At 44.7% G+C, this 19145-nt stretch overlaps 3 protein-coding genes across 9 annotated transcripts; 1 reads left to right on the top strand and 2 right to left on the bottom strand.

Moving 5' to 3' along the window:
• Positions 58–4520, bottom strand: UNG (uracil DNA glycosylase). The gene is made up of 7 exons (XM_021413266.1): positions 4343–4520; positions 3592–3792; positions 3413–3508; positions 2810–2907; positions 1906–1994; positions 1565–1743; positions 58–1088 (listed from the first exon to the last, which is right to left on the bottom strand). Exons 1-7 carry the CDS (start codon positions 4430–4432, stop codon positions 948–950), a joined length of 894 nt encoding a protein of 297 aa, XP_021268941.1. The 5' UTR covers positions 4433–4520; the 3' UTR covers positions 58–947.
• On the top strand, positions 4590–16898 carry ALKBH2 (alkB homolog 2, alpha-ketoglutarate dependent dioxygenase). 5 transcript variants are annotated; one of them, XM_021413269.1, is made up of 8 exons: positions 4592–4938; positions 5473–5671; positions 5806–6111; positions 6882–6988; positions 9937–10111; positions 12063–12340; positions 14912–15023; positions 16426–16898. In XM_021413269.1, exons 1-4 carry the CDS (start codon positions 4722–4724, stop codon positions 6901–6903), a joined length of 744 nt encoding a protein of 247 aa, XP_021268944.1. In that variant the 5' UTR covers positions 4592–4721; the 3' UTR covers positions 6904–6988; positions 9937–10111; positions 12063–12340; positions 14912–15023; positions 16426–16898. The 5 variants fall into 5 exon arrangements, with proteins under 5 accessions (XP_021268947.1, XP_021268944.1, XP_021268943.1 ...); XM_021413268.1 differs by lacking the exon at positions 16426–16898 and having other exon boundaries at positions 14912–15116; XM_021413271.1 differs by lacking the exon at positions 16426–16898 and having other exon boundaries at positions 5806–6138; positions 14912–15116.
• On the bottom strand, positions 7257–19136 carry USP30 (ubiquitin specific peptidase 30). Of its 3 annotated transcripts, none has more exons than XM_021413259.1 (13): positions 19006–19136; positions 18787–18896; positions 18123–18305; positions 17465–17568; positions 16495–16593; positions 15701–15743; positions 15348–15442; positions 14528–14587; positions 13889–13990; positions 13254–13334; positions 12027–12246; positions 11282–11390; positions 7257–10190 (listed from the first exon to the last, which is right to left on the bottom strand). In XM_021413259.1, exons 1-13 carry the CDS (start codon positions 19056–19058, stop codon positions 9926–9928), a joined length of 1524 nt encoding a protein of 507 aa, XP_021268934.1. In that variant the 5' UTR covers positions 19059–19136; the 3' UTR covers positions 7257–9925. The 3 variants fall into 3 exon arrangements, with proteins under 3 accessions (XP_021268934.1, XP_021268935.1, XP_021268936.1); XM_021413260.1 differs by having other exon boundaries at positions 13904–13990; XM_021413261.1 differs by lacking the exon at positions 18787–18896 and having other exon boundaries at positions 19006–19112.

Genomic DNA, 19145 nt, shown 5'->3' with positions numbered 1-19145 from the left:
GCCCAACCACCCACTCTCCCCTGCTCATTTCTAGCCCTGGAAGATCACAGTACAACATCAAGAAAAGGATTTTTATTAAAAAAACAACCACCACACCAAACCCAAAGAGACGTGAAGGAAGCTCCACCCAACTAGTGTCACCCCCTGGAACAAATACAACTAGGTTTTAAAAACGTAACAACTTTTGAACAAGGCACTTTCGTTAAAAGAAAGCATGAAACCAAAGCTGGACTGGACACCCAGACCTCTCACATTCAGCCAGGAAGAGCCAACAGTTACGTGCTCTGGTGGCCAGAAATCTTTCTGCTCCTATGAAGGAAGTATCTCTGTATTAAGATTTAAAATTTAACATTCTGAAACCTTCAGTTCTTCACTCGGCAGCTTGATGGACAAGGTATGTCTGCTGGAAGTGGCAGGGAGATCTGCAGGGACCTCCCTCAGTACTGCAGAGCTCATCTGTTAACCCTGAAACCTCAGTGACACAGCAGGTAAAGCCCCTGATGGAGCCAACACTGACTTAAAGGCAATGCACCAACGGGGACCAGTGGCTCCAGATCCACTCACCCCACTAAGAAAGGGGGATTTACACAGCAGGATGCAGAGAAGGGAGAAGCAAGGCAGGCTTATGTACAACAGCTGAGCAGCTTCACCTACGAAATGTCACACCCCTTCACAAGGCCCTCAGAAAACGTTCCCAGCATAAAAAACAAGCAAATTAACATGAAACTGCTTTCCTTCACCTCAAGCCAGGCTGAGATCCGTTCAAAAAAAAGCAGACAAGTAGTCTAATTTGCTCTGAAAAAAAAAGGCAAACTCGTAGAGTTAGGCTTTTTGTTCCTTGATCGACATCCAGAGGACAACCCCCAGGGTCAGCAGAAGTTTCTCAGAAACCAGACAGCCCTTCCAAGCAGGGGCTGTTTGCACCCATCAGACCCCGGAGCTGATGCTCAGAGCGCTCTCCAATCAATGGGCTTCTTGCCGGATTTCTTTAGCAGCTCATTTGTCTTGGAGAAATGCCGACAGCCAAAAAACCCCCTGTTCACAGACAGAGGCGAAGGGTGAACCGTCTGCAGGACGTGGTGGCGTTTCTGTGAAGGGTGAAGGAAACAGCTCGTTAGATCTCTGCGCTTTCGGGGCCAAGGTTGACTGCTCCACGTTGTTTCATTTCCTCTCCGCATTCCCTCAGCCATCAGACCGAGAAAGGAGGGCTCAAGAGCTCAGCCATAAAGGCAGAGACTTTTGTCCCACTGACGGCAGGCTGCACAGGAGCAGTAACACGCAGCGCATTTTTTCAGTTGCTGTAATCCTAACAGCACTTATTTGTGAGAACTTTCCTAGAAATACCAGCCCTGCCATCAGCCGAAGGCTCATCTGACAATGAAAGGTTACTCTTGCTCCACTTTTGTTGCTTAATTCTGGCAAAGACCAAGCTGGAACAGAAGGGCAATCAAGTTTGACAGCAGCAGAGTTCAAGCATGGAGAAAAACACAACCCTGTAAAGAAAGCACCCTCTAGCGTCCACCCCTTAACTACAAACATTAGTGAGTCACAGCACAACCCATACCCTGTCAATAGAGCTGCCCTTCCTCTGGGCATAAGCTCCCCACAGCATGAAGACAACGCCGTGCAGGTTCTTGTTCAGCCAGGAGACCACCACATCTGTGAACTGCTCCCAGCCCTTCTCCTTGTGGGACGTGGCCTGGTGGGCTCGCACCGTGAGGACGGCATTGAGCAGGAGCACACCTAGCACACAAACAAAGCCAAGTGTTAGCTGCCTTCTGCTTCCCCTGAGAAGAGAGAATGGGAATGTTTTCATCCTAAGGTACCTGCCTGGGCACCCAGAATTGATTTCCCTTTACAGATGGGCTGTGCCCAACCACAGATCTGCTTTCTAGGTTGCCTTACCCTGCTTGGCCCAGCCAGTCAGATCACCATGCCCAGGATGGGTGAAGTCTTCAATATCAGTGGACAGTTCTTTGTAAATATTTTCCAAACTGAGGTCAGGGGAGAAAGGCAAAAAAAAAAAAATAAGATTTTAAACTATGCTCAGACAAACAATCTGGTATTTAGATATTCAAAAAAGCTGATGTGATCAGATAGCCTAGAAATTTTTTTTATTAGGCTTTTAGATTGGATATAAGGAAGAACTTGTTTACACTGAGGGCACTGAGACACTGGCACAGGGTGCCCAGAGAGGTGGTGGTGCCCTGTCCCTGCAGACACCCAAGGTCAGGGCACGGGGCTGTGAGCACTGATGGAGCTGTGGGTGTCCCTGTGCACTGCAGGCAGTGGGACCTGGTGGCCTTTGGGGGTCTCCTCTGAATCAAACCCTTTTATGAACTGAGAGTCTTTGTCCAATTTCTATTTAGGTTACTATTATTCTTCCCAAGCAAGTTGCATCTTTGCCTTTCCAATCATTAATCAAGCAAGTCCTAATTGTGCAAGCACTTCTAGCAGCGCTCAAGTGTCAAAAATTCATTGCAGATAATCAGCAAGAGACACACCTGTGCCCTTAAAGATACTCATTTATAGTTAAGAGCAGACAGCACCACTCACTGTTCTTACCCTAAGGAAGGACAGCACTGAGTTTCATCTAATCATTTAAAATAACACATCCATTTGCAGCACATTCTTCAGAATACAACCTATAGAGAAGTATCTTTGTTTTCAAGATGTTTCTTCCATGCAAAGTCAAGTATCGGCAGCTGTAACACATCTCTCATCAATGATCTCACACAAGCAGGTGTGAGAAACAGAACCAAAATAATTTGTTAATGAAAGGAATTTTCTAAGTTGGGTACTGCCATACCTGGGGGGAGGTGGAACAGGTTTCTGGACACTGAAACAGAGCCCATGAGCTTGATTAGGTCCATGATAAGGATCTTGTCCCAAAATTACAACTTTTACCTGGAAGCAGACATTTATTAGTACTGAATCATACTACTATTCCCAAAAAATGGAAAACAGAAAAAGCTTGCAAACAGGCTCTATCCTAGAACAAATACAGATAAAACCTCCCCAAGAACTAACATTCAATCACTGACATTGTATACAAGTTAGAAAACAGCCCTTAACTAAGGTTAACAACACCACAGCTGTGCTGCCAAGATTATGGAAGTGCTTTGAGTGCAAAAGACCAAAAGTTTACACAAATCAGAAAAATGAGTGTTTCCAAGGAAGTTTCCTGAGATTTGAATTCTATGCCACGTTCACTGTGATACTGATGACTACACGCACAGCTTATTAGCAAGGGATTACCTTAAACACTACTGTGCATATCTCTGTTTTACAGTTCATTAGATAGGAGAAAACGCAAGACACACAAGACCCCAAACCAGGCCCCACCCTCCCACAAGCCCCACCCCTAACGGATTTCTGGTCCTTCTGAACCACCCCCCCAGCCCCTACTCACATCCCTGATGTCGCACATCTGTGTCCAGGTGAAGACCTGCTCCGGGGGCGGGTACACCGTGTACTTCTTCCTCTCCTCGGCCACAAATGCCATCAGCTGCAGACAGAGCGGGGGAGGGGATCAGCGCGGGGGTAGCACCGGGGCAGCAGCGCGGCTCAGGACTAACTCTAAACGCTCACCTCCACGAAGTAGGGCTTGGTGAACTCCGCCGCCAGCTGCCGCCGCCAGCTCTCCCCGAAGCCCGGAGGAACGCTGCGCTCGTTCAGCCGCCGCAGTGCCACCTCTTTGTTCCTGCGCATCCGCTCCAGCTGCTCAGGGCTCAGCGCGGAGGCCCTGCCTGGTTCATGGACCGAGGTTTTCGGCCTCTTGGCGGCATCATCCTGGCAATAGCGAGGGAAGAGACAGCTGCAGAGCGGGCTCAGAGCTGTGCGGCCTAACCGCTTGCCGAGCAGGCGCCTTGCGACCGCCATGCCACAATCTGCCCCTCCCCAAAACACACGCGGCTTTTTCGCGGCAAAACAGCGACGGGCCCGTCCCGATTGGTCACTGCAACCCTGCGGGGGCCCGCCCACAAGCGCTGCTCTAACCTCGCGCTCTCCCATTGGCCATCGTAAAAAAGCCCGTTTATCCCTATTGGCTCTCCACGGGAGTGAGGCGCTAGTCTGCCTAGCAACCGTGACGTGTCGCAAGCCCGCAACACCCATTGGATGTAATTGGCTGCTCAGTCAGGCGTGCAGAACCGCGGGGTTTTTGGAAGCGGCTCCCAACGGCCGCTAGCACCGCACCCCCCACACCAGCATCGCGTCCCCTCAGCGGCCGCCAGCTCTCGGCAGACCCTCCTCACTCAGCCCCCAACGCCCCGCGTGGCTCTGAGCAGCCGCCGGCGTTCAGTGCACTCCTTTACCCCCGTAGCCTCCGCCACACCGTTACCTCAGCGCCACCAGCAGGCTCTGGGGAGCGGCTGCGTTTCCTCGGCGGTGCAGTGTTGAAGAAGCAGTGCAGTGTCTTCTGCCCGATCATAGCTGCGGCAGGGCTGGAGGGAAGGCAGCAGCGAGGGGCAGCGGAGGGACCGGCGCGAAACCGTGGTCGAGGGGGCGGGGCTACGATTTGGCGCCAAAAGCTCGCGCAGGCGCCGGGGGCGGGGCCTGGTGGAGGCAGGGGGCGTGGCTTAGTCAGCGCATGCGCACTGCCTCTGGTGCGGGCCGGTTGGGTGCTTCCCGCGGTCGGTCGCTCCTTCAGGGGGAGTTGCCCCTCACGGCTCGGCGCTCGCCCCGCCCAGACGCCTTTCTACATATTATCTCCTCTACCCATGGACAGATTCGTGGTTAAACGTTCTGCTGAGGAGCCTAGGGGCGATGGCAAGAGGCCCCGGCTGGAGGAGGCGGCGGGCGGCCTGCCCCATCCCTCGCAGCCCTGTCAGGAGATCCGCGCCCATGGCCTGAGCCTCGAGTACCGCCTCCTCTTCGGCCGGGCCGAGGCTGACGCGATCTTCCAGCAGCTGGAAAAGGAGGTGGAGTACTTCGAAGGTAAAGGAGCCGAGGGGGCAGGTCTGATCCTGTAGAGTCAGCTTTGCTTCGCTCTGAGTGTGTGCCAAGCAGCAGTATGGGGCAGTGTCTTCAGCCCATTCCAGGGGAATAGCGAAGGCAGTAAAGTGATTTACTGGGGTACGTGGACTTGAGTGGCAGTCTTGTGCTCTTTCTGTTGTCCCCTGGAGCCCTGCAGAAGCTCCACGTCAAGGAGAGTGTCAGAGTTGTGAACTGTGGATGGTGATTGCTGGCTGAGTGCTGTGTATCACCCCTGGGAATTTAAGATAAAACATCCCATGCTAAGTGGAATCTTAACCACAGCATGATTGGGTTGGAAGGGACCCAAAAGCCCCCCCACCCCTACCCCCTGCGGTGGGTTGGTTGCCACATCAGCTCAGGCTGCCCAGGGCCCATCCGTGGCCTCGGTCACCTTCAGGGATGGGGCACCCACAGCTCTGGGCAGCAGTGCCAGGGCCTCAGCGCCCTCTGAGTAAAGCATACCGAGTTCGTTTTTGATCCATCTTGTTTAAACAGGTGAACAGTCGAAATTGCATGTGTTTGGCAAGTGGCACAACATCCCCAGGAAGCAGGTGACCTACGGAGACCCCGAGATAACATACACTTACTCGGGTGTCACCTTTTCTCCTAAGCCATGGATCCCAGTTCTCAACCACATCAGAGACCGCCTTGCTTTGGACACGGGACATACTTTTAATTTTGTTGTTATTAACAGGTATGTCTGATTTCCAATGAGCATCAAGCAGCTCATTCCTATGAAAAGTTGCTTGGTGTATTGACAGATCACCGGGGAGTGCTTTGACATTCATTTTGCTGGACTGACAGGTGAACTAATTATTCTGTTTACAGATACAAAGACGGTGAGGACCACATAGGTGAACACAGAGATGATGAGAAGGAGCTGGTTCCACGCAGCCCTATTGCATCAGTGACCTTTGGAGCCTGCAGAGACTTTGTTTTCAGGCACTGTGATTCCAGAGGGAAGAATGCAACGCGGCACATTAAGCCCATCAGACTGCAGCTAGCCCATGGCAGCCTGCTGATGATGAAATACCCCACTAACGTGTACTGGTACCACAGCGTGCCCATCCGCAGGAGAGTGCTTGCTCCAAGAATCAACCTGACGTTTCGGAAAATGATAGCTGTTGACAAAAAGTGAGATAGTCAACAATCAAGCACCTGGTCTGTAGACCCCGAATACTGAAGTCTTCCTCCTTGATATAGCTGTCAGTTTCTCAATCAAGCCGTGTTTGGTGATCCAAGGCATTAAACCAGAAGATAGTGTGCTTAGTAACTTGCGAATAAATTCTGCAGCTACTCATCTTAAGTGCCAGGAATGCTTTCAGTAAACAGTTGCTGTAGTCCTGCTGATACACCAGTTTTTACTCTTGTTTTCATCAGGATGAAGTTTGTTCTCATCTAATCTTAATTTATCCACTTTCTCAGAACATTGAAAATATTCAACATCCCTGAAATAGTGGAATAGTTTATAAATACCATGAAGTTTGAGGTGTAATCATTTTGAGTGAGCCTGTAAGCTGATGGTATTCAGTGGGTGACACTTTCTTGGATGCTCTGTCAATGAGCTACAGTTTGCTTGGTTTTATTTAAATAAAACACGAATGAGACTGAGATAAGAAGATGATTGCTGAGATATTAATACAGTGAGTGCAGTATGTTTTACAGTCAGTGTGATTTGTCTGCATCTATTCCTCTGCTGTTTTACCTCCTCGGCTTGTGTGGGTGACTGGGTTCTTTTGTGGTGGGACAGAAAGACACCTGAGGTGCCTCTTCTTTACTTGGTCCTATGTACAGAAACCAGGGAGTGTAAGATGGCTTTTGGGGGAGTATGTTTTATATGGGAAGCACAGTGTGAAAAGCTATCACTTCTGAGAGTACCTGTTTTTCTAAATAATTATCCCTAGGGAATCCATTCTGACTACCTGAAAGCCATTGCCATCCGTGCTCCATCCTACTGAAATGAGGAAAGAGTGTCCAAAGCCTCCACCAGGTCTTGGGGAATCAAGCAATGGTAAGTACTGAGCAAAAACGTGAGCTGATCCCTGTGTAACCGTGCTTATAAGCACGTGAATGAGTGATGGGCTCTAGCCTTCAGGCTCTTGGGGCTGTGGAATTAACATCAGTTTAGAAAAACTGGGATTGGAAATTCCCACCCTCTGTTTTTATTGTGAAGAGTTCCTGCAGGAATGCATCCAGAGAAGGTGAAGTGCTGTTTCTATCAGATGTATTGTGTATGTATCTGATAGATTGGTCTTGAAGAAATTAACCCATATGAACAGTTACTTTTTCTATTAAGTTTGTTCTTTTATTGCTACTGTACAGTTACAAAAATACCCTGAAGTGAAAATGCAACTTCAAACAGCAGTGTGGTGCTATGACTCTAATATCACTTTTTTTTTTAAATAATACACAAAATAAAACAAGAATAATCCAAACACAGAGACATCATCCTAGAGGTCTTGTCTGATGTTTTGTAACCTCCTGCATTTTATTACACCTTTACCATCATGAAAGCTTGTGAGTGACAAGTAACAATGTTGGATGAAGCCCAGTGACTTCAGAAGGTGAAGATGGCAAACATCTGCAGAGGCCTTTGAGCTCACAGTAGGCTGAGCTTCTAGCACAGCACAGGACTGGGCCTGAGGTTCTGTCACTTGCTTCCTTCCTCACGCTGAGGGCTAAGCCAAGGCTGCCTGCTCCTTCCCAGCAGTAAAAGCTAGCACAAATGGTGAGTGTTCAACCCCCACCTCTCTAGCCTTTGAGGGAGGTTTCGGAGTGAGCCCGCAGCTGAGTGAAAGTGAGCAGGTTATCAGCTTCACGCAACAATTATGCTTCCATTCTGCTAAAACTGACCCGACAGAAAGCAGCTCTATGCAAAATGCTGAACATGCAAGTTTGCAGTGCTCTGGGGCTTTGTCACTGTTAGAAGCTGACGAGTTTAAGACTGTTAGTCCCTTGTGTGCGTATGTTCTGACTCACCTCCAGCATTACCGCTTCCCAAACAAAACGACCTGTTCAGATGAGCTTCACAACACTAGAGAGTGCAGCAAACAACTAGAGAGACAGACCCTGCTGAGAACAAGCATTGCAGAATATACACTCTGGGCACTGGGAATGTTTGGAAGCTTTGAGGGGCAAAATGTAGCACTGCTGGAACGAGATGCTTTACAGAGCTCCTGCTGCACTCCCGTGCTGCCCAGAACAGGAGGGAGTTCCTCTCCTCTTCACTTCTGCAAGTCTGTTTGATTTTACTTCAATGGCCAGGACGTTTTTGGCATTTTGCAACCTTCTGGTGTTTTGTTTTTTTTCCTCTTGTTGTTTTCCCCTCACTTAAAAATATAAAAGTTAAAACCATGCTACCGCTAGCCTAGCCTAGACAGGGAGGCTTCTCACTAACTGGTATCTTTGTAGATTTATAAAGAGTGTTTTATGTATTATGACTTTGAAACAATGTGAGTGTAGTGAACAGATTCTCATGCACATCCATTATTACTATTTCAGCTGGTTTTGAGCCAGTGATATGAATACATGAGGTACAAAGTTGCCCTAAAAAAAAAAAAAAGCTATGAAGACAGTTATCATTTGACAACTTAGTTGCTGTTTTACACTGAAAAATCTAGTCTGAGGAATTAGTCTTTTTCCTCCAAGCTACAAGGATAGAAAAGAGCTAAAAACAGTCTACATACTTTATTCCTGATAATTTAAAAGCAGTCAAAATTAATTTTTCCTTCTCCACCCGTGCTTTGTGATTTTTTTTTTTAAACACATCAAACAATCTAGAGCAGCAAAGTACAATTTCTTTTTATATGGAGATCTGCATACGTAATGCAGTGACACCAGAATTTCCAGACTGCCTTACCAGACAAGTACCCACCAGTCCAGCTTCAGTAGTGTATGCTCTAATTTTACAAGGATGCTTGGGTTGCTGTTTATCTCAGCTCACAATCACAACCAGTATAAGCTCTAATGCTCAGCTGCAAGCCTGACACCATATATCTGGAAGGCTGATGACAAATGACAGTTTTTAGCATTAAAATAGGAAGGGCACATCTAGAACACCAATTACAGTAGCCTTGAAGGGAACGGTATTAAAATTTGTAGTCCATACTACAAGCATTAGACCAAGAAAATTACAATATTGACAGCTAGCAAACACTTCTGTCTCTTCATTTCACCTGTAGTGCAAAGATACAGAGCAACAAGTGGGGGTGTCAGCTCTTATAGGTAAAAGAATTTGATCTTCTCTCCTGGAAAAAGGAAACTGCTGTTTGAATCAGTACCTCTATGCTATATAAAGAACTGAAATATTAGGAAAACAGTGAAGAGGGAAATAAATCTCTTGGATCGTGCATGTTATGTAAGGAGGCCTCGTTATATTCACTGGCTGGGATATCAGGAGAAATCTGCATTCTTAGTTCAGCCCATCATCTTGGGACACCTGTCAGAACACAGCTGGCATGCAGTGGACTCAGACAACGGTATCCATTCAAATAAGCTCAAGGCACTTTGTTTCTTAAATCATTGCCTTTGATAACAGTAGCTTCCCCACCACCACTTCTGGAGCTCCCTTGTTCAGAAATGCCTGCAGTGAAGTGTACAGGGTTCAGCATCTCCCCTTGAAAATGTACACATGTCAGAATACGGAATAGAGCCTCGGAAAGTCTGTTGGAGATGTCTGTCTCAGAGCCAAGATATTGACAGAATTACTACTGAACGGAATAAGTGCTGCTCTAATGCAAATACACTTTGGACTGCACAACATTAGCAGACCAACTTTGGGTAGCGTAATTTTGGTACAAAACTACTCCCAGCAAGAGCCAGCCGTTGCCATAGAGGGAGGGGAAAGTTAAAGGGCCTGTGGTGGATTATTTGCATAACAGACAGGAGGTGCAAGGTGGATCTCAACAGAGGAATTTTGTCAGTTTTTGTCCTCCTCCAGCTCTCTTAATCACTCTTCAGGCCTCAACTCCAAACTTTGGTGCTGTACCCTTGAGTGAACGCGCTCATAGAACAGCAAGTAAGCGCTAGAGGAAAGGACTTCCTGCAGGCTAGCTTTGCGAACCGTATCGTCTGAAATCCATAGCCACTGATTGCTGACAGAGAGCGGGTTCTTCGAAGAAGGCGGAGAGCGGCGGTAAGTCACAAAGTGTCCGGAATGCATGTCTCCATGGTGAACAACGACCGCCATCAGCCGGTAAAGGTACACGGGGGAACTGAGAGACAAAGGAGAAGAAGGGTCAGCAGACCTTGTGTGCCACGCGTGTACCTAAAGAAGCTCCGGTTGCTTTGTCTTTGCTTGCAATTTCTTTCCAGAGCAAGTAGGTGACTGTGAGAGACGTGCTGCTTTGCAGATACTTGCTGTTATTCTGTCTTTCCATTGTTCTAAGTGCACTGCAGTGCTGCCTGATTCTATTGAACAAACCATTCCTTTTAGAAGTTTAGTGCACCAGGCAGCAATTACATTTTGGCGCAGTATAACTGACCAAATTTGGTAAAAATGTTCCCCATCAAAGCAGTGTTTAGTTCTTAACAGCACTGTTACTGGACTGAAAAGTTATTCTAGAAAAATGTGATTCTGAAAAGAGGTCAAATGGGGGCAGGTAATCCACAGGTAACAACAGGGGCACTTTAAGGACTTGCTCTATAACTGTCTTCATAGCAAATGTTTGGCACAGAATGTTTCCTTGCTTCTCATTTCCTAAAGTGATTGTGGGAAGTGTGTTCCCCATGGGGATGACAAGCAATGGCAGACAGTTCTGTAACAGAACATTGGTCACAGGACTGAAAACAAGGGAACTTTCTCAAAAACAGATCATCATTATAAGCATCAAGACTGGATTTATTAAGTAGAATCATGGCAGCTGCAACTTAATATTGAGATTGTTAAACAGAACTCTTACTTGTTGGATTTTTTTCCCAATATTGTAAGAGTTTCTTGCAGTAGCTTAAAGAAACCAAACAACCCTCAGTGTAATAGTTAAAAGTAAGAGGAAGGGGTAGCAGAAGAACAGCATGAATAAGAATATGGCAACCCAGAAGGATGATTGCTGCATGCTGAATATTGCAACCCAGAAGGATGATTGCTGCATGCTGAACCAAAGAAAGCAGGTTCTGAGTTCTGCCTGTAATATGCTACACTCCATTGGCAAATGGACAATCAGTCAAGAGAAGAGAAAAAGTTCTGCCTAGGAACTAGGCTAGATGTTAAGTTCTACGAGTACACAGCCTTTTGATAAAGCCAGATTAAAGGAAAGCATAATTGAACTGGACAGAAATACAAATAGGGTACAAATCTCTGGCTTACCTGCATTCAGGGAATGCAGTGAGTGGAAAAGTTCCCGAGGACATTAAAAATGAAGAGGAGCAGGCCCCATTCATGAGGAGTGATTTGGTACCACATGTCTGTTCTGCATCTGCAAAACAAAACAGCTGGTAGTAATTTAACTTCAATGCTACTGCTAGCATTGCTAATAGCTGCTTCTGTTAATACAGTGTCTTATCATCACAGAATGTGAAGGCAGTTTGCTTATTTTAATTCATTACATATCACAGTCCCTTACAGATGAGAGATGTATGATATCTAAAGACAAGAGGTAATTGTTTTTATGTGGTAAGTGCAAGTGGCCATGTAAACAAAATCCCAAATAAGTATAGCACTAAATTGTATAAACCATAGATCTGCTACAGCCAGATTTCTTAGAAGCTTTTTAAGAAGGCACCATTCCCAGCATTCTTTCTCTGCTTGTTCTGAAGCCCCAGAGAAGATCATAACAAGCTAATTGATCACTAGGACTTCGTAAGTTCAACATTCATCCGTCCTTTGGATCTTGCATGCTCTTCACTCTGTGTTTTGTTTGTTTGTGTAGTTCTTAAGAGTTAGTAGCATCAAATGAAATAATCAAGACTGGACTGTACAGCTGGAAAAGGGATTTCTACCTGTCCTTTTGCACAGTCTAAGTAAAGATACTGCACTTAGGTTCATTCAGCAGATAAGTGTTTTATCACTGAAATGCAGAAATTCCTATACATTTTACTTTCTGAATAAATACCTGAAGGTTTTACTGCTGTCCCATCCTTTGTTCCAGGCTTTGTCTCTTCGGAGCTCTTCTGATTCAGATCGTTCTGACTTGATTTATGAACAGGAATGTGATATTTGTAGATGTCCATGATGAGGAACTCATTGAACTGTACATGTTCGTGACGTTTCAGAGGAGTCCCTTGGTTTGACCAGCTCAGTCTTTGCAGATGGATACACAAACACTGAGGGAGCTTCAGCCGAGTTGCATACAAAAGGGAAGTCAAAATAAAATGACATTTTAAGTAAAGAGAAACAGCTGTGAAAGCATTCTAATGGAACTAAATGGTAAGTCCAGTAGACAAGGAATTAAGTCACTGAACTGTTGTTCCTGTATGTGCTATTCTGTATCTAACACTGCAATACGATTTCTGAATCATGATAAAAATCTCACAACTTTTAAGATCTCTAATAGCACCCATGTTGCTCACTAGGCAGTAAGATAGAGCATGTTAATCATTTTCTCCAGATGGGGGAAGGAAAAAAAAGAAAAATCATGCACGTTCCTAAAAAGCCCATCTCATTTAGCTTGATGGTCTGCGAGGTAGAAACGAGCACTGGAATTTGTGTCAGTAAGTTGCTGCTAGGCATTTGCTAATATTCCATAAGTAATGGCCTCGCACAATAAGAGTACCCAGGGAAAAAAGGTCAAGTAGTTATAAATATCTTACAGACAAAGTCATGCCAAGGTTAGGCTTTGTCAGTAAGGAAATTTTATTATGAATGGCCCTGCTGTCCTCTGCACTATACGAGCACAGAACAAGAAACTTGTAAGAACTTCTAATTTAAATCTCTCCTGTTGTTTAGTACTATATTCTCTCGTTTAAACCTTCTGTATTTTGAATATTTTAAAGTCTTTGAAATGTGCACAATATCCTACAAATAGATTGAATATATTTTATTTGTTACTTACCAAGGTAATAAAAAACTAAGACAAGACAAACTGCGCCTAAGCCAAACTCAAATGCTTTGCTGAATAACAATAGAATATTCACCTTCTTTAAGCTAAAGAGTTCAGAGCTTTGCTGAATTGAGGCCTAAATGCCTACAAATATTTGACAAAAAACTGTTGTTTTTTTTTTAAAAGGAAAACATCAGAGAATTGTAATAAGTAGAAGTAGACATTCAGCAAACAGATCACAGAAATAAATTACTATTTAATAGGATTTAAAAATAGATTTGGAGGGTTAGCTTGCCTCACCTTCCCTAGCTTTAATTGCTTAACAAACGTTGTTTTCTGGTTTTCTATGCTCTGTCCATTCAGAGTCCCCTCCGCCTGAATCTGAAAACAAAGGGGAAACAGAGATGTTTGATTACTTGCTGTATCAATTTACATACAGTAATCCTGCTGCGGGTTTGCACACTGCATATCAAGCTATCCTTGGTTCATGAGTTTCATCTACAGTTTTCCTCTGTCAAGAGTTGTTGGCCTATTCTAATGGATCCATGTTTTAAGACAAAACTGAGCAGAAACGAGCATTTAGAAAGCAAACTCAGTCTCCAGGTTTACATGTAGCCATTTCTGCTAGGTTTCAAACAATTGGCTCTCTATCATCAAATTACAGGCAAATACATAGAAATGTTTATAAATGGGACTTTTTTTTTTTGTTCTTCTAAATATTATCTAAATACCAAATAAAGCATTTGTAAATTTTATGATGTTAGCAACAAATAAAAATAAATAAAGCTTCAAAATACTGGGGGGTAGTAACTCTATTTTAAGAATGATAAATCCCTGGCAAGCTAGAGGCTTTCCTGAAGTCATGAAGAAAGGAATAGAAAAGTGAAGCCATAATTCTATCAGGAGGCTTGAAATTGAGCTCGAAGGTTACATACATTAAAATGACATACTTTAGTGCAGTTGTCACATACAACATCCTTTACAGATTCAGAGGAGATGAAGTGATGGAGGCAGTGATCCAGTGTCATAGGGTGACCCTTAGAGCAACAGCAAAAAAAATTAATTACAGACGTAAGGTAACCAACTGTTCCACTACAAAAGTCCTGCACATTTTGCCCCCAAAATCTACAAGGTTTTGTCACTTAAAGATTTTCACAAAGCTAGTGAGAAACAGAAACTATTTCCAGTTGAATGCAGTTGGCCCAAAAGCCTGTACTGGGTAACTAGTGTGCTGTCACCACAGAGAGAGCACCTGAAGGTCAACTTCTGAGTCTGCCAGAAATGCACAGCCCTCAGGATACAGTCTGGTCCATTCAAATTAACCAAAAGGACCAAATACTCCACCAAGAGAAAAAGAAACCTTGGTGCCAGCAGTCATGCCTGTCATACTAACTGCTCATTTGCCCCAGTGCCTTAGTGGTAAGGTATTAACACAACAGGTTTGTTTATAAAGGGAGCTCTAGCTACGTGTTACCGAGGCTGTAGCACCATAAAAGCATAACAGTGAAGATAAAGCCCTGATGATAAGGCAGTAGACAGGCTGGCTGGGTCAGCCATCAATGGCAGATACATACCCACATAGCTGCTGGAATACTCAGTGAGAGACTGTCAAATGTATCGTACCTCACAGGGCTCTGCAAGAAAATATTTCGCATGCAGTGAGCGGAAAAATCTGCCATGGTCTAAAAAACAAAAGAGATCAAGCACCACTACCTCCCAGTGGTGTCATACAAGACAAGCATATCCACGTGTATCTAGTGGAATAGCATTAAAACACTTGTTTTCTCCCCCAAATGCAGTGCTAGGAAACACCTGATGCAGTGCACTAAGTACTCCTCTCCCTGTTTCTACTGAAGCTGTCCCCGCTCACTTTTAAATTTGTTTGCAAGGTTTTGAAGAGTACTCTTATAGTTGGATGTGTGAATGAAATTTATTTTCTGTATTTTTCTTTTATCCAGGATATCTTCACATCCTTACTCAGGATAACAGGACTGCAACTTAATTTGCCTTTGCATGGGCAATCACAATACTGCGCGCTGAATGAATAGCTAGTCCTAAAACGCTACCCACGTGAGTGGACTTTCAGTATATGGTGTCTGTGATATTGGATACTAAATGTAATAAAACAGTTATTCTGTCTGATAAGACAGCTGTCATCCCCAGGAAGTGAATCATGCTTCATTTTCTCCAGTATGCTTAGCAATATTTTCTTTTTCAACACAAATGCCATAGTAAGTACCTGAGAAAATAATGGCTGAAGCTGTTAGTCCTACAAACCATTGAGCTTAAACCCATTATGCTGGAAACAAGGGATGATGGTTTCACCTCAGAATGGACTCTGAATCTCAGGCATCATTTTTCACGTATAACAATACAGGACACACTTTTTTATACCTGGTGTTCACAGTGTTTGCAAACCATGTTGCTAGTCAGCCTTCCGTGAAAAGGATGCTGAGACTTCCAGTGATTTGACATAGGAGGAAGGGACCCTGAGACACAAAGATGAAATTGTCCTTTTATTTTCAAAACATCCGTGTTCATCACTCTAATTCCAAATTTTTGGCCTACTGTAACAGAAGCTGTAAAACATGGTCTGCCCCGCTATCAAATAATGAATGGTATTTTACAGATGAAGAGATGCACTTTAGTCTAATAAAGACAAAGATCAATTGACCTCATCCCCTTCATAAACAAAACGACTACACTTTGACTCAATATTTGTATTGCAGGATGGAAGAAATACATACCTCTTGTTCGGCAGCTTATTTGCTTTTGGGTTATTTCTGGCTGCTGCAGAGGAAAATAAAAGATGTTATTAGCCCCACCTTAAAAAAGCTCAAATGTTAAATACATTCTTATTTCATCCCTGATGTTGGAACAATGGTACGAGTTTTAGTGTCTTTGTATTTGAAGAAGGCCAAAAAACTTCGTGCACAACAAGTTTCTAAGTGACAAATAGAGCAGTTCTAACAAAATGAACAATGAACCTGCAGAATTCTCTGCCTGAGAGTACTGAAATAAAAGCTCGATAAGTTTTTTAGACCTGTTGTATGTGTTTTAGACAAAAAGAGATATAAATCTTCTGTCAGCATTAAGCTGCCCATTAATGCTGGAGGATGAGCTACCACGCTACTTCACCTCCAAATGCACTATTCTATAAGCACCCATTTTGCAGTTTTCAGAGCCCTTCCTTGCGTCAGGTCTAACAGATAAGAGTAAGTGATTGCACAAACTGCTGTTCTGTGCTAGTATTTCAGTCCCTGTGTTCAATGGATTTAGGGATGCAAAAGCCCTCATGCAAGTGGGATCACAATAGACTCAGATACATTTGCCTTCAAACATTTTTTTTTGTTGTTCTTTTGATTGCCTGGGCTATGAATTCAGTTCTATCAGAGCAGTAAAGAACAGTTTTGTAAACACTATGAAAGTGTCTTCAGTTTCTAAACAGGCACTTTGTACTTGACACACTTAGGAATCCAGGCAGGCTCCCAAGTACACGTGGAAACTTCTGATAATGAAACAACACTGGTAAAGAAGTCACCTCCAGTGAATGCACGTCAAACAAATGTGTGACACGTGGCTGACGATCCCGTTCATCTTCCAGTGAAGAGGTAAGGACATGAAATAGTTCATGAGCATCCTATTAAACAGAGGCATAAGAGTCAGGGGAAGCAAAAGAAACAAACCAAAAAAACATCCAAATTTGCACCAGGAGTACTGATACTCATATGGCTACATCACTGCAATAGGAAATCAAAGGGAAAATCACTGCTTAGAGCCTGTCTTACATATTAATAGTAAGCAATTGTGCATCCAATTCAATTTTAGTAAGAAGTATTCTCTGTAAAGCTGAATTTCATAAATGCACACATTATTAAAAATATTCTGGGCCGGATAAATTTAAAAGGTGTTAAAATCATTGAAGAAATAAAACGAATGCACAAATGCCTGCTTTCCTGGGTTTCAATAAAACCATCACTGAAATCTGTGCTATTTGGTCTGGCTCTGAAACATAAAACAAGAATACAACCATATTTTATGAATGGGCAAATTGATTGAGTTTATCAACCAGCTGCACTTACTTAGGGGCTAAAAATACTGAAAACAAGTCTTAGAAATCTCCTGTGTGACTGAATTTGGAAATATTAATGGAGTCGAGTCCATCCCTGCAAGCAGAATGGTACTTTACCATCAGCCCTTAAGATATGGGGAAGTTAGGGCTGTACCCCTTCTGTTTTAACATCACTGGCACCATCGTGCCAAATCTGAACGTACTAAGCATGAGGTTTTGAAGCAGCCAGGTTTTCCGTGACAAATATCAAAGCAAACTGAAAACACCATTCATTAATCACGCGGCTGCTTCCCTTCACTTTTTAAAGCAAACTTTTTTCTACAGCAAAGATTCAGATTTGACACCCAGCACTATTAGTGCTATTACTTCAGTTTTCTGTTATTCCCTATTTAAGCACTGAACTGTGTATCAGGCAGTCTAACTTCAATTTTGTAATCACCTGCTCTTCAAATGTCGAGATCTGCCACCTGTAAATTCTTAAAACTTCTAACAAGCAGCTTGCATCCAGGACATCATCTTCTGTTACGTCTTGACAGGATAAAGCTTAAAGACATTGCATTTTAAAATGTTAGGAGCCACAAAGCATGGTTAGAACACAGTCTGTTTATTTTAGGATTTGTGGTACTTGGGCACAATATAACTCATTACCATAAAGTTATTCTTGATTGAGACAGGTAGACAATGACAATCAGACTAGCACGTATTAATTGCCATTCTCATCTGACAGCATCATTGGCTGCATACGTTCCCTTTGTCTAACACACGTGTAAAGTGAAAAGTTTCCCAACTAACTGACAGAGATAGAGAGAACAAATAATAATATAAACACTGTCTGAAAAGATCACTTGTCTAGTGGATTAGGTGAAGAGTGGAACTCTAGATATCACAAAACCACCAGTGTTAGTGTCTCATCGTCCTTTTATGACTTAAACTGACATGCTTAAGTAGCACAATTTCAGTGTGAACAACACCCTGAGCCACTAAACAACAACAAAGAGGAACCCAAGACCACCTGCTCTTCCTTTCTTTAGGAAAGAGTACTGCTGCTGCTAAGTGCTTTCTTCATAGCTTCCCACAACATGAATAAGTTTCGGTACCTCTTAGGAGATGCAGCAGAGTGAGCGACAGGTACTGCTGCTCGCTGGGTTGGTTCTGTTCTGCCTTGTACTGTGCTGTGAACTCCTCCAGCCACCTGATGAACGAGGGGCACGAAGACAGGCCTTGCAGCAGGGAGTTCATGAAGCAGGTGTTTCCGAGGTTCAGCAGGCCAGGCACCAGGCCTGCCAACAGATGGAAGAGTTTACACAGTGCGGGCTGGGAAAACCTTACTATTTTCCCTGGCAAGTGTCCCAGCTGGTACAGAAATTACATTATTTCTGTTTATTTGGTGCTGAAACCTAGAAGATTCTCATATGGGTATTTTGCATTCCAAAATGCAAAATGAAATAAGATCCTTTGCCTGCAGCAGTTCAGTAACGAAATTACCACAAAAGAGACTGGAGCTATCTAATAAGTCATAATTATTAGTAATAGATACGATTAATACCTTGCATAAGGAACAAAAATCCTTTGTTCAACACAAATTGTAACATGTGACATTTCTAAACGCGAGGACAACGGCCCAAACGTTAACTTCAGTTACAGGACATAATTTTCAGGAGTTCCTAACGACGAAAGCAGATGAGGGGGTGCCCGAGGAACCCCAAACCGGGCCTCTGCCCTCAGGAAGGGCCTCGGGACCCCCACCCCGCCGCTCCCTACCTCTCCTCCGCTTCTTCCTCTCGGCGATGGGCCCCCACAGCACGTAGATCCCCGCCGCCAGGGCGGCCGCCAGCCCCCCGATCACCCCCCAGCTCCGCATCGCCCTGTACCTGCACGGGGAGACACGGGAACGGTCACGGGGGCGGGCCCCCAGCGGGGTTCGGGGCAAAGCTCGGGCCCCGCCTGCCGGTCCCCACCCCTCCGGGCCCCGCCGCTGACCTGCCGCCCGCCCCGGCCCTCAGCGCCCGCCGCACGGCGCCGCCGGACAACATCGCCTCCCGGAACCCGACCCCGCGGACGGGCGGCGCGGCGGACGGGCGGCGCGGTGTACCGGAAGTGGCGCGAGCGCCGGAAGTGAC

This window comes from Numida meleagris, chromosome 14 (genome assembly GCF_002078875.1).
Source record: "Numida meleagris isolate 19003 breed g44 Domestic line chromosome 14, NumMel1.0, whole genome shotgun sequence".
Classification (NCBI taxonomy): Eukaryota; Metazoa; Chordata; class Aves; order Galliformes; family Numididae; genus Numida; species Numida meleagris.
This window is presented reverse-complemented; position numbering and strand designations above follow the sequence as displayed.